We start from the raw sequence: 15,333 nt of genomic DNA, 5'->3' as shown, positions 1-15,333 counted from the left end.
CTCTCTGGATCTACAACCTGGCTGTGGTTTGCCAGATTATCTTGCAAATTTGCAGAAACATACTTAGAGCAGACAGCATCAAACTTTCTTTTGACCAAGCCAGCTGATTTCCAAAGTACTCATTAGAATATAAATAAATAAATAGAACAAAACTAAAACAAAATCAAAAAAACACACAGATCCAAACTTTGCAGGAGAAACTGGCTGCAATCCCACCTAGAGAAAGGACAGCCTAAACAAGACTTACCATATATCAGATTGTTGTAATACAAACAGGTATTTAGTGAGATTTAACTGGACTGAGACTACAAGCTTGTTTTGCAAATATCAAAACGCTGCTGTCACATGGGAAAGGCCACTGAGAACAGGTGAATTTGAACCAGTAAAGCTTTACGTACAGGTCACCTTCAAACTACTACTGTCTTGTGCCTTACAAGCTGCCAGTGCCTGATGGAAGGGAAGCCAAGGGCAAGAAGGCGGCAGAGGACATCAGACCACATTACAAGTATTACAAGTGCATCTTGAGGACAACAGCTGCTTCATAATGCATCTATGACATCTCAGTTTGTGAGCAAAACGTAACGTATTTAAATTGTTACGTTGAATCTCCCCAGAAACTAATTTCCACCATGAGTCAAGTTCCATGCTTCTGAAGCCGTGGATTTGATTCTAATAGTTTACACACGCTAACTAAAAAGATAGAAGAAGAAAAAAGTAAATAGAATATTGGCCTTGTTTTAAATTCACCTTCATAGAACAAGCTGAGACAATACATACCATAGGGTTTAGATGCACTAGCCAGAAAACAGCACAGGAGATTAACAGTTTGGGTCATCATTTTTTAAAAAAAAAAATTCTGCACACAGAGCTCATTATAGATTTGCTTACAACTTAATTTCCTACAGAAAACTAAACAGCAGGAAAAAAATGCACCTAAATCAAGTTAATGAGAAAGAGCTGGACAGAACACACGAACACCAACCCTACTTTTATATGTTGTTTCACAATATACAGTAGAGACAGCCAAGACATGATGGTGAGAGACCATCAGATACCCAGCTGAGGACCCAGATGTAGCTGGCTGCTAGAAAAAAAGAACGCACTCCACATTGCAGGGTGTGTATCTTCTAAAAGCATGCTTTGGACAATGAAAACAGTCAGTGCAGTCAGTGCAATTATTCTACAGCATTTGACTATGTGCTATCACAATAAAGACTGCAGTGCCACAAGCAGAAAACTGCTTTTAGTATCTGTCCTTCCCTAACAGCTTAAAACACTACAGAAAATCTTGCTCTTGCTTGCAAAGCTGTAAAGGTGGACCAAAGAGGCTTTAGATAAGTGACTTCTAGTTTATAATGGTATATGTGGACCTACAAGTGGTACTCCTGCAGGACAGAAGATGTATCACAAAAGACCGATCCTACACATACCAAGTAATTATCCCCATGTTTGGATTTCAGCATTCGGGTTACATCTTGTAGATTGTGGAGGTAAGTTTCCTCAGAACAGCTAGCAGGGAAGGATACAGCGATGATCCGCTCTGTGATGTAAGTGAGGTCAAGTTCATAGCCTTCCTCCATAATGTGATCAAAGTCTGCACTTCTGTGAAGAAATTAGATGTGGCAGTTCAGAGCAAAGCAGCCAAGAACAAACATAGCATATTAATGAGAAGAAACTGCAACTTGGCCTCATACAGTCAAGCATCTGATGTTTCCAATATTTTCATTACAATTATAACTTATTAAATGCCTACAGAGCTCAAATTATTCAGTTCAGTACACAAATGGAGTTAGCCAAACATGAGTTCTTCACATCAAAACTATAGTGAAAAAATCTCTGCAAACAATCATGTAGAAAAGCAGTAAAATGAATACAAGCAACTTCGACAAACACTAGTGCAAAAAATTTGGGAATTAAATAGAAAACATGTAGGTACTTATACCTGCACAAATCTCTCTTTCTGTAGAATTCTGCAAATGCTTTACAAATTGGTAGATTCACCAGTGATCTATAAAACACTGCAGATAGATACCATCTTGAAATCTGCTCTGAGTAACACTGAAGTGAATCCAAAACCTGTCCCCAAACTGCAGTAGACACCAATGTAACGCAGTTAATCTCACAGGTTAGTCTACAGATACTGTTTACGCTAATGTCTCCTTCTTTTCCAGGTTGAGGGCACAACCAGGCACCTTACCTTATCTTTCTTAATAGAATAATCAGAAGATTACAGTCATTAAGTTAAAAGTAAGCTCAGCAAGTATGTCCAGTTGTTTTCTCAGACAGGGATTGTAAAAATGGTCCTTGCGTAGCAGGACATGTCTTGCAGAAGACTGAACTCACAGAAATCACAACCACAAATAACAAAACCTAAACCCACCACAGCATTATGTGACACTACTACAGAAAATATGAAAGAAATACTTGCCGTGATCCTTTGTCACAACTGAAAGAGGAGTTCTTCGAAGCACTGCTGGAATTCTGGAACAAAGAAAGCAGAGCAGTCAATCCAGTATCTTCCTTGCTGCCACTGATGTCAGCGTTCCTGCCTTTTTTCCTCATTTATTATGTCCAACTGTGGAAAACTATACCAACAATAGAATAAGAGAGTATCACTGCCTTATGTTTTGACTGCAAACACTGTGGTTATGGCCAGGTTACATCCAACTCTTCATACAGATTCACTACTACCTCTTCCAACTCACTACTGCCAGAGAAGGACTGGTTGTCTTTTGTGCTCTTCTTGGTAACTGCATTAAGATTAGAGAAAACATTCAATGGACTTCTGAGAAGATGGAGCTTGAATTTCTGTATAAACCTGCAAAAGTAAGTTCCTCTCAAGTGATTCTCTTATGACAATATTGAAAAATATACTCAATTTACTCCAGTATCAGAGTCCTGGGAGTTTGAATAGAAGTCTGAGCTGCAATGGTTTTGCTTTATGAGAATTTAGTGTGTGTCTTTTGTAGTTCCATTTGTTCAGTAATAGTAACTATGCATTAAGAAGAGTGAAAATGTTCTCCCCCATGAACCTTAGTAATAGAATTTTTCTCGCCTAATTTTAGCTGTCTCAGAATTAAGCTCCAGCGTGATAGTCACCCAAGCTCTCTGTACGTAATGGAGAGAAACAGAGACATCTAGAGGAGACAGTATCCCTTCCTTCCAGGATAGGATTTTAGAAAAAGACAGCTATTACTATACTAACATTAAATAAAAATAAATAAAAATATTTACTTTACATTTAGATCTATCTTTTTATACAGAAAATCAGAAGTTCAATTTAATATCATGCATCAGTAACTCCATAAGAGAAAGAGTATTCACTTGTCTTCCTGCCCTGAATTTATACTTACTATACAGAAAAAAGGACAGAAAAGGTTATTTAGATGAAGGGTAAGAGCTGGAAAGCTGATAAACCCTATCTACTTTGGCTACACACATGACAAATATTCCCAAACCAAATAAATTGTGTTCTAATGGAAGAGGCCTTAGAACTTTCCATACAGTGACGCTATATATCAAAATCTGGGAACAGCTAGGACACATACAAGCATGCAAGTGGCATGTTTCTTTCCAAAATTTCTGGAAATGAGCTGTTCTGGCAAGTTTTAAAGCACACCTGATGGCGTAAGGTGCACCTCACCTAAGTGCTTGGTCCCAGTTCCACTAGTTCCTGTCTTCACTTACACAACAGAAAATGAGGAAACTTCACGGTATTTTCAGCTTCTTTTTACTCAATCCTTTCTTAGGATTTTAAAGGCTGTAGGTAATACACCACGGGTGCCAAAACAAGTAAATAACTAATAACTGAAATTCAAGACAAAGCTTTTAGCATGTTTTGTTTTCTTTTTATAACTAGAAAGAAATTAGCGGAACATGCCTCTCCCTCCACTTCCTTGGTCTCTGTTGGCCACGCAGATGTATCCATTGCTTAAGGAGTACTTCCACCATTTTTTAATAAATTTTAAGACTAGACCTCCATGTAACCTGAATAATCACTTGCCTAGCGGCTTCCTCTGGTAAGAAAATAAGTGATAAAATCATTCTCTATTGCACACTGTTGTAGCATATAAACTAGCATATAACCTAGTAGCATGCAGTGCATAAGCATATGAACAATAACATAATGCAAAACATTAGCAGAAAAAAACCCTGATAGTGACATCTATATTTACTGTATGCATGCCGTGTCACCTACTGAAATGCACAGTACTATATACGCTTTCCTGCTCTGTGTACAAAAATGGATAATCCTGACAACTCCTACAATTCAACAGCTGGTACAACTTAAAACTTAAATTACCAGTGTTGTTTGAAAACAGATTTTCTTCAAGTACCTATAATACAGTTTAAAAACTCTAGCTGATTGGTTGCACATATAAAAATATAAATATATCAGTTTAAAAGGACTCTTCTTCTGAAATCTCATCTGGGTATCACATTTCATTGCATGGTCTTGAATAGCTGCAATACTCTTCAGTCTGTCATTATGGGTACGCTTTTATACAAACTCTATACAAAATCAACAGAACCCTACCATCTTCAAAAGATACTCTGATCCAGACCATGAAACGTCCCATTGCCTATCTATGGTGCACCAAACTACTAAATTTTACTTAACCCTTCATAAGGTCAAGATCACCTTGTACATTATATGTTGAATACAGTCAATGACTTGTTGGCAAATGGACAGTCAAGGACACACCTCCATTTTTCTGCATGTCCTCTAGATTATAGTCACTTCCTCCTCTCTTCTATGGTTTAATTATGTTGTAGCTAGCGATGCATTCTTTTTTCTTCAGTTTTTCTTTTTACTATTTGTTTTGTTTTCTAATTATCAGTGACTACACCAGTAACTTTTCCCCTCACAACTAAAATATTTAGCAAAATTCAGCAAAGATTTAATACATGACTTACTACAGAGGCAAAATGGTTACTGAAAAGGGTTTTTAAAGGTTTGATGAAACACATATCATATATGCACACATGCATAAAACGTGTTCTCAAACACATGAAGAAGCTGTTACACCATTTCTCACAACAGGCAATCTGTAAAGGTGAGACATATCTTACCATGCTTCTGACTGAATTCAAGTTTAATAGTCAATTAAAACCAATCTTGAACTTCTGTGACTGCCTCTCTTTTTTTCCCAACATTTGTGTGGTTTCAGGGTCATATCACCAATAAGAAGGGATTCTTCTTCATTCTGGACCAAGTCAAACACACCTACCAGCAGAATACGAGTTTCATCAAGCACAGGATTCAATGGCACAGGGCAGACTATCCATAAAGGCAAATCATCTCCATCCAAGCAAAAAACCCCCACTATTTTCTGCCTTCCTGCACACTGGAGGGATAATGGCAAAACATTTGGCTAATCTTCCAAGATAGCAAACACCATCCAGCATCTCCCAGGATGGACAATTACACAGAAAATCTTGCAAAACTAGATAGGATTTTCCTTTCCCGTCAACCAACAGCAGTAGGGAAGATGAAGGGGAACAAAAAATAATGGCTCAAAATGGGGTGTTTAATCACACCTGACTAAAAATTTAGAGTTGTAACTAGGATAGATCCAGTGGAACTAGCACTTGATTCGTTGCCAGTAGGACAGACCACCCTGAGATTTTTCTTCCTGGAGCTTCTCCCCACGATTCTTGTTCCCCTGCTTCCCTGGGACTGCCTGGCAACGCAGACAGTATAATCAGTCATTTGAGAAGCAGAGTTTTGAAAAAAGAAAACACCTCCCATTTACCTATTCATTCAGTTTTAAGGAATTATTATATCCCAAACAAACAGATCAATCCCAAACAATAACACATAAAAGTTATCCCTATGCAAACAAGCACAAAGAGCCTTTTGGTCAAATTTAGCTGCAATTGTTGTATGAAAGCCAGCAGGGGGAAGCAATTGCTTCTCAAAAGACAACTGTCTTCTCTCTAGCCACAGAATGATATTAACGAGCAAATTGATTGCATCCAAGATACTGCGTCATTGCCCTTTTCCAGTGAAAACTCAAGCCATGCAACTCTTCCCTTTGACATCCTCCTTAGTGCATCTTTTACCGTCTTTGGCTCCTGCATCTAGTCCCGGGCACACTGCAGAGCTTGCTATCCCAACTTTCTGAAAAATGCAGTCCTCAGACAAGACCATCCCACAGTCCAGTGCAGCCTAGGCGTGATACAGAAGCTAAGAAACAGGCCCATATTTAATTCTACATCATTTTCACCAGGTCACAACAGCCACTAAAAGGTAAGTTTCCCAGCACAGCCTGCTGTCAACGGAAGCGTAGAAAGTGAGCAAGACAGCAACTAAAGCCCAGCTTGGACAAAACAGGCTTTTGAGATCAGTCCTGTTTATTCACCTTCCTCTGACACCAAAACGGGCGAACCTGCTTATGGGTTACCTGGTCTGCCTCAAATAGCAAGCTTGTGCTGTCCCAGGCAGCTGGCTGCATCTCATACCTTTACAATCTCTCTTCCAGTCTCTCCACAGCTTCAGAGCAAAAACATGACACAGGTATAATACAGGCCATCTCACACAGTGTGGCACTGAGGTGGCTTTGAGACACCTTCTGCACTAGTCCGGAAACAGAAGGAATAAGAAATAACCTCTCTGCTAAGCCTGCATCCCCTCGCCTATGACAAAAGTATGCCTCTCTCAAGGAAAGAAATGGGGACAATCAAGTAAAAAATAATGCCTGTATAAAACAAACAAACAAACAAACAAAACAACCGTATCTCTTAGCAAGATGATCATCCTCAACCTTTCCAAGAACTGAATAAGGGAACTTGGGTCACAGCTAGCAGGCTTACACACTTCATAGGCTAAAGTCCTCTGCAGTAGAGCTTCAGAGACCAGAAAGATTACGGAAGGGACAAAGGGTAAAGGGAGATCAGTTTTGCCCCAGATAAATTAATTTGCATTTTGTCAGTACGCTGACTTACTATCTTTTATATGACAGCTCTGGAAGGAAAAAAAAAATCAAAAACCTAGTATGTAAACTGCTAGTTTCCAATACCAAAGTAAAACTAGACATGTAGGCCACACATGGGCTTAGAAATACGAGGTGGGATAATGACTTACCCCTTTTGAGATTATAATCAAAGGCAGGCTAAGGAAGCCAAATGAAAAATCGTTCAGCAGCCCTTCCCAAGGCCCTGTTCCCGGCATTGAACTATAATATAATAATACAATATCAATAATAATACAAAAAGCGATCTCAGCAGAATATAAGAACTACTGGTTTCAAGGACCGGGTTGTTTGAAACAGCTGAGACAGCTGTACATCAACTATGCGCTCCTCTGAGGGACAGCACTACTGAAAACTCACGGCTCCAGGATCTGACATGTATTCACGCAGCTCATCTGTTTCTCTCCTGGGCTCCTTCTTGAATGGGAGCATTAACAAGTGTAAGGATCAATGAGTAGAAACTACAACTATCTGAAATGTAAATCAATGAGTAATCTGTGACCTAAAGGTATCAGGACATATTTTGAAAGAACGACATGGATCTATTTGGGATGTAAATATTTTATTTGTGCCTATTTTTAACGTTGATAAAAGCATCAGAAAACTTGATTAGCTAATCTGTCATAAAATTACATGCATTTTTACACAGTCTTTAATTAGCTTATGAAACTTTTTTCCACATGACTGTTCACCATTCAAACAGCCACAAATAAGAATATGAATAGAGAGACCGATCAGCGGGAGACCTGAATGCATTTTAAACAAATTTGTGACGGTATTTTCACTCCCCAAGCCATGGATAGGAATCAGAAGAAATTCTCTAACCTATTCTAAAGCACAGTGTAACAGTTCTATATACTCCGGGGTACTGCAGAAAAGACAGGACAATGAACTACACTGATCGTTGGACTGCTCCACCATGATAATTCCTACTGACACAGTAGTTGCTTTTACAAGCTACAGTGAAACACATTTGGATGTCTTGGATGAGGACCAAAATTTGCATAATCTTTTGGCCTCTGGCTTTAGAATGATTCCTAATGTGGAAAACAAAGATTCATGCCTTGTGAATACAGATGTCTCTATGTTACTGCATATCTATTCCGGCAGTAAATATTAAAAAAATTAATAAAAAATCTTTTTTTTTTAATTGACCCTCTGCAGAAGAGATTTATCATTATTTCTACTGCAAACAGCTATTTGTTTGGCTGTACATTTTATTTTTGTTCTGTACACTGTGTTCTGTAAAAATAATGATCTGTTCCCCTGTGTAGTTAACAGCAAGAGTCCGGACAGATGTGCCCCTTGCAAGTAGCAGCGTCTGCAGAAGTTATAAACCCCAGCTTGCTGTCTCCCTGCCAAAAACTACCCTTACTCGTAGCTGCTGGCAAAGCTGCTCCCACGATTCGTCCTTATAATGCTTCAGGCAAAACAGACCAGGCTCCCCTAAACAAGTTAACTGTAGGGCTTTGTAATCCAGCTCATCTTTATCAAGTCTGTGGGGCACTTGGATATGGAGTTCCACCTATCAATCTGCCAGGACAACAAGGAACTAACCGGGGCAGGAAGATCATCTTCCAACTCACTTAGATTCAGAAAAGCAGCCCTGCTCACAGCCTGAAAGTTCCTGGTACAGCTGGGTCTTCTATCCATCCTTTTTTCTTCTTGTAAAAAACTGAAATTCATAACAGACAGCAGGCACATAGCAAATAGGGCTCTTTAGGAAAGAATACTGAATGCATGTAAAGTCCATACTGAAGTGAGAATGAGGCACAATTTATGTTTTACTTCATATAAAATTTTACAGATATACATATTCACATTTGGAAAACCATAGTATTTCTGAAGCCTTAGTTCTACAGTGTCTCAAGACTAGGAATTCACACCAAGCTTCGTGAGGCTAGCACCTAGCCCTAAGCAGCGCTGTGTAACAGTGTCTGTTGCGCACACAGAACAGGAACACACCTGGCTGGGTGAGTTGGAGTCATGTCAACACTCGAATGACTGTGTTCCGCTGCAAACCTACGGGGAAACTTACTATGGCTGTATTTAAGAATTACATATTAGGTGTTAGGTAAGGAGTTTACCTCACCTGAACTAAAATAATACATGTGCTCCAGCTCCAGTTGTAGCATAGTTTCATAATTACTCCAGAGCTTTGAAACAGCTTCCTGAATGAATACTATCCACAGGTAATATAATTAAGCACAACAGACACAGCAGAGTGTAAAGGTTTCCGCATTAATTTACACCTACCACGTTATGAGGCTCTGTAGAAGTCCTGTACAGCATGACTCAGTAGCACCTAATGCAAAATTCCTGCATGTATGTGCTCTACTTCCTAACTCTGTAAAAAGATACAGTGATGTCCACAGTGGAATGAAAAAATGTGGCGGCAGAGGGCAAGACTTCAGAAGTAGATCTCCTGAGTTTCTCTCTGACCTAGTTAAGATGCAAGAGATCAAAACTGAAGCAAACTTTCATCACAAATTTAGCACCCTATTAACTAACAGAAAGTTATGTGCATGCAATTCTTGGCTAGAAAGTGATAGAATCACTTCTTCCAGCCTTTAGTTGAAACAAGAAGCCTTGTTTATTTATTTTTAATATGTTAATATTAAGAATAAAATAAGATTCCAGTCCATAGGGGCATGAGGAAGCCCTCTAATTGTAAATAAATGCACTTCTGACTTCCTGATTAAGAAAGCATTACCCACGCCTCAGAGCTATCCCAAACATTAGAATTAAGCTAACAAAATTTTGGTTCTGATGCTACCTCAAATTCAAGCCAAACTCTCTTTGTTCACGTTTACACAGCTTTCTATAAAGCAGTAAGGGCTGACGCTACAAATATTCCATTAGCAGTCACATTGCTAGGAAAAAGCAAGAGAGCTTTTCTTTCCTGGTCCAAATGCCATGGAACAAGGTGCAGAGAAGAAAGAGGAAGGGAGAAGTAATTCCAGAGTTGAAAAAGGGTCAGGCAGGTTAAAGCAGTCTCTTCCAATTTAGTTAATAAACCAAAAGGAGAACAAGCGTGGCACAAATTTAGAAGGAAGAGAAGGCAGGAAGACAAGGAACGCACCTCCCATTAGCACTACACAGATGGGATGTGTGCTGCAGACGTGGGTCACAGAACCAGAGCTGCAAAAGCCTCATCCAGGCAATGGCTGCATCTAGCCCCACTGTCTGGAGACAGCACTTTCCTATGAATCCCCCAGCCTTGCAGCTTTACACCTCCTCTCTTCTCCAAACAGGAATAGGTGTTCCTACCACTGTGTTTCAGTTGGGAACTTTCTTCTATTTCCCAGTGAACCCCTGCCCCTCATCCATGTCACCCTTTGCTCCTGGGGTATTACTGGTCCATGGAAAGTAACCACGAAAACTTTAAGGAAGCTTGCTAATGGTCAAATAATAACCAATGCAAAATGTAATAGGACAAAAGGCACAGCTGAAAAAGCATTGCTTGCCATTAAAGCTGCCTTCAAAATGGCTGTGCATGAGCTACTACACGTACAGAAAAAAAAACCCAAAATATATGACCTTGGCTTGTGTAATAAGCAAACAGCACAAACAGAAAACCCTCTGAAGTATTCAGAAGTAACACTGAAGCTAAAATCTTCAACTAACAATAGAAAATGATCTGCAATTATTTTCCTCACAATGTATCTCATTATTGTGCTTCACATTTGTTACACTAGAAGCAGCTGTCAAAACCAATTATTCACATGCAGATAACTAAGAAGTTTGCTCTATTCTGATTTTTTTATTTTACTTGATTTGTCTAGTTAAAGGAAGAGTGAAGAGAGAAACAATCTTGTCACTAGACATTTTAGCTGGTTTCAATATAAAAAATATTCTAGCAACTTAGAAATAATTATAATTTTACTGGAACAATGTGGGTAATAGCATGGATCCAACCACTGAGATGACCTCAGTTGTACAGAAACATTTATTGCCACCCCAAGTAAACAAACTATACTGCTAATACAAATGCAACCTGTGTGAAGGTCTCCTGCTTATGTGGGTAACCATATAAGGATCAGAACTCTTCACACCCTGCATAGAGTGGCACCAGCAGAAGCCTGCAGCACTGAACCACGGACGACATTGCAAAGCAAACGCAACGTGCACAAGACTTAACACTGTGAAATAGATGCTCATTTATTGCAACAGAGATCTGCTCTTGAATTGAACAATGAATCAGTGAAGGCCATATGCATCTTACAAGTCCTTCCCTCTGCCCCATTTTAAATGTTAACTTCATCTTTACAGTGGTGAATCAAATACCTGCATCACAGTTGCCTACTAACAGATAGTTAACTATAGGCATCCCCCATGATTTATTTAGAAATCAAAGAAACTTGGCATCTCTGATAAAAGGCAACTGCAAAGGACTTCAAAAGGTCTTTCCTTCTTTGTCTTACTTACTTCACAGAAATTGTGCTAAAAGTATACTCATAAGTGCTATCAGTAATGAAATGTGCAATACTTCGATTTGCAGAAATTTCTACATCACTTAGAAGACTGGGTTCTATTGCACTTCAATACATGTATTTAATACTACTTGTACCAGTAGTACTACAGCAGCAATAATAATAAAGGGTTGGGAAGGTACATTTAATTTGTTTTGTAAATAACATGGCACAGCAACTTGAACAAATAAAGGCTAACGGATCAACTGCATATTGACCACAATATAAGAACTAATATTCTTCCTGCTGAAAAAAAAAAAAATCTCTTGAATTTCTGAACTCCTCTGAATAGAATCAGTCTATGAAGATTTTAATATATCTCTTTACTTCTCCCCTGCTTGATTTACAAATAAGGAACACAGAGTTCATTTCATTGTTCCTGGATAAACTCGGGGGGGGGGGGGGGGGGGGAATCACTAATTATCCTAATCAAAGGCTAATTTCACACACTATAGAAACCAAAGTGCGCGCTTTGAAAATGGCTAACAATGAACACTTTGTGAAGATGTAATAAAAACAAGCAGCCACAAACAGGAAAATAAAATCAGGCCAAGTAAAGGAAAAAGAAATAAATAAAATGGAATTACTTACAGTTCTGGTTACATGATTTTTAACAGCCTCAGAGTTATTAGCCTGTAAAAGGAGAGAAGTTAACAAAATTAACTTTAATTTTCCAGATAGTTTAACTATATTCTAAGAAATCCCCTCCTAATGCATACACACAACAAATAAAATAATAAATCATTCAGAAGTACACATACATTCTACAGTATTAATAACAAAACTATCTTTCAAACAGATACAGAAACAAATTGATTTTACATTATCATCCTGCATATTCAGGTCTTGTAAGTCAGCACTCAGTTAGTAAGGGTGCTTACTACAAGTTACAATATACATGGAGTTGTATGCTGTTAACCATGTATTCCCTTTTGCATTTTTTCCCAATCTCTCATTTTCTGCTTTTTCATGAAAACAGACACTTGCGTGGGTATTGATAAAGTGAACTGCCTAGGATTTTCTTTAAGCACTGCATAAAATCGCTGTTCAAGGCTTTAAAACATTCTAAGTTTTATCTGTGGAGGTTTAAAATAAACCTTTTAAAAGAAATGAGCCAATCCATTACTATGAAAATCTAACATAAATCACCAGAAGCACAATCTTCCATCAGTACATGCTTTTTTATTGATGACTACAATCAGTATGAAATCAAGGTAATGTAATGGGGAAGTACAGTGGTAAAACTTGGGAAAAAAAAAAACTCAAAATGTTTGCTTAAGACTTCAACAAAGTCAAGACTTGGTATTTCACAAGAGAAGATACCCTAGATTAAGGGTTTTACCATTTGGAATTATAATGGGAGAATAACAGAAGTATTTCACCTTAAAAACACCCAAAATGAGAAAACTAAGTAACACTAGAACTAAGTCAGTGCTGTAGGTTAGGTAAAACTGCACCAAACTTCAGTGTTCCCCACTCCGCAAGTCTGCAGAGTCCATTGTGCATAGAGCAATACCTAACGTTCAACTGCATAAAAATATTGCTTCAAAAGACAATTTCAAATTCTGTGCAAAAATCAACAAGGTTTTGCTCAGAAGACATTAAAGCTACATTGTAGCAAGCTACATTGCTGCTGTAGCAACAGCGTTACCATTACAGCTAATACCCCATCTGCACGTTTACCCTGCGGAATGCAAAATCATTTCACAATCTGGAAAATCTTGCATGCAAATTTTATACGCAACAGGAATCACCGAAATATATCCACCACTGAAATATAGACACCTCTGGAACAAAGCATAACAGCCATTAAAACAGCACTCTACAACACTTTGCAAGAGTTTAGGATGTGAAGCACAAACCTTATGCAAATCAAACTTAATATTTATCTTGCGCATTTAAAGCATAAACTAAAAGGGGCAGGAAAGGGACACGTAAAAATGCACAATGAAACATGGTTTTCTTCTTCATAATTTTCACTGGCCCACTACCACATATGGACTAAGTGACAGGTAAGAGATAACTGGTATTAAACCTTACTTATTTGGAGAGCACACCCAAAGGAGGGAAAAAGTCTCAGAAAACTGCTTTCTGATTCTGGGTGAACAACCAGACCATCTTAAAATGGCACAGACAGTAAAATGAAAACCCAGTTCTTCCTGTTGAATTGCTTTGCTGACCAGAGCTGGGTTCTCCTGCAACTTCAAGATTGCGCAGTAACTTACACCTTGGAAAGTGTTAAAAAATAAAATAAAAGCTAAAGCAGCACACACACACAGAGGAACACAATGTTTGCCCAAACTAAGAATACCAGCCTCTGCCCAAGACAGATTATGGGTACCCCAGCATACTTGCATGGCCATACATGCAGACATCAGTAATGGTACTATTCTGGTTTCAGCAGGGATAGAGTTAATTTCCTTCCTAGTAGCTGGTACAGTGCTGTGTTTTGGATTTAGGATGAGAACAAAGTTGATAAGGCACCGATGTTTTAGTTGTTGCTAGGTAATGCTTACACTAGCCAAGGACTTTTCAGCTTCCCATGCTCTACCGACTGAGAAGGCTGGAGGTGCACAAGAAGCTGGGAGGGGGCACAGCCAAACTGGCCAAAGGGACATTCCATACCATGTGACGTCATGCTCAGTACATAAACTGGGGAAAGCTGGCTGGGGGGGCCGCTGCTCGGGGACTGGCTGGGCATCGGTCAGCAGGTGGTGAGCAATTGTACTGTGCATCACTTGCTTTGTATGTTATTCTTTTTATTACTATTATTATTATCATTTTATTTCAATTATTAAACTGTTTTTCTCTCAACCCACGAGTTTTCTCACTTCTACTCTTCTGATTCTCTCCCGCATCCCACTGGGGCGGGGGGAGTGAGTGAGCAGCTGTGTGGTGCTCAGTTGCCGGCTGAGGTTAAACCACGACAGGTACACGTGAAAATTTTACTCCAAAGCCTGCTGTGGGAAAGATACTTTGAACTAGAGATGCAACTTTATAACTGTCAACTCTTTTTTTGGTAGGTCACTGAAGTTCAGACACACTCTAGTTGCAAATCTCAACTAGAAACACAGTTATAGATTTTCAGATTGTAAATTACAATAGCAACACCTTGCTTAATTCAATGAGCCCACACACAATTTACCAGGGCATATAACCTACACTAACCATAATCCTAACGATGTGAGATTGGCTCACAGTTAACCCTTGAGAATAGGCTTTGAGGTTGTTTTATTTTTTGTTTAAAAACTTGACTTAGCTTGTCAGCTATCAAATCTTCACAGTGCTAAACATACAAACCTGTCAGTCAGAAGAACTAACATATAGACTGACCAGCGCTATTAATTCAACCCAGAAACCCTAAACTGATTGAAACTTCAAAGTTGTTCTCAGCAGATTAAAGGTGATATACAGGACAGACACCTTTATCACTTCAGGGGAGACCTCATCGCTCTCTACAACTACCTGAAAGGAGGTATGTAGCGAGGTGGGTGTTGGTCTCTTCTCCCAAGTAACTAGCGATAGGACGAGAGGAAATGGCCTCAAGTTGCGCCAGGGGAGGTTTAGATTGGACGTGAGGAAAAATTTCTTTACTGAAAGAGTGGTCAAACATTGGAACAGGCTGCCCAGGGAAGTGGTTGAGTCACCATCCCTGGAGGTATTTAAAAGACATGTAGATGTGGCGCTTAGGGACATGGTTTAGTGGGCATGGTGGAGTTGGGTTGATGGTTGAACTCAATGATCTTAGAGGTCTTTTCCAACCTTAATGATTCTATGATTCTATAACCTTAGTTACCACTATTTCACAGACTTAGGACGCTCACTGCTACTTAGCAGAAATAAACAGACCCATATAGGAAAAGGCAAAACACACAAATACAGTTTTT

The 15,333-nt window shown here is 39.0% G+C and overlaps 1 protein-coding gene across 9 annotated transcripts in view; it reads right to left on the bottom strand.

Annotated features, from left to right (window-relative positions):
• TNS3 (tensin 3) overlaps positions 1-15,333 on the bottom strand; it is a 252,479-nt gene that overhangs the window by 124,326 nt on the left and 112,820 nt on the right. For all 9 annotated transcript variants that reach the window (XM_076330716.1, XM_076330717.1, XM_076330718.1 and 6 more), the window contains 3 exons: positions 12,038-12,079; positions 2,429-2,481; positions 1,431-1,602 (listed from right to left, as the gene is read on the bottom strand). In XM_076330716.1, the coding sequence (XP_076186831.1) occupies positions 1,431-1,602; positions 2,429-2,481; positions 12,038-12,079 (267 nt within the window). The remainder of the gene's footprint in view (positions 1-1,430; positions 1,603-2,428; positions 2,482-12,037; positions 12,080-15,333) is intronic.

This window comes from Aptenodytes patagonicus, chromosome 2, assembly GCF_965638725.1.
Source record: "Aptenodytes patagonicus chromosome 2, bAptPat1.pri.cur, whole genome shotgun sequence".
NCBI classification, from domain to species: domain Eukaryota; kingdom Metazoa; phylum Chordata; class Aves; order Sphenisciformes; family Spheniscidae; genus Aptenodytes; species Aptenodytes patagonicus.
The sequence above is the reverse complement of the archived record's forward strand: the minus strand, read 5'-3'. Positions and strand labels throughout refer to the sequence as shown.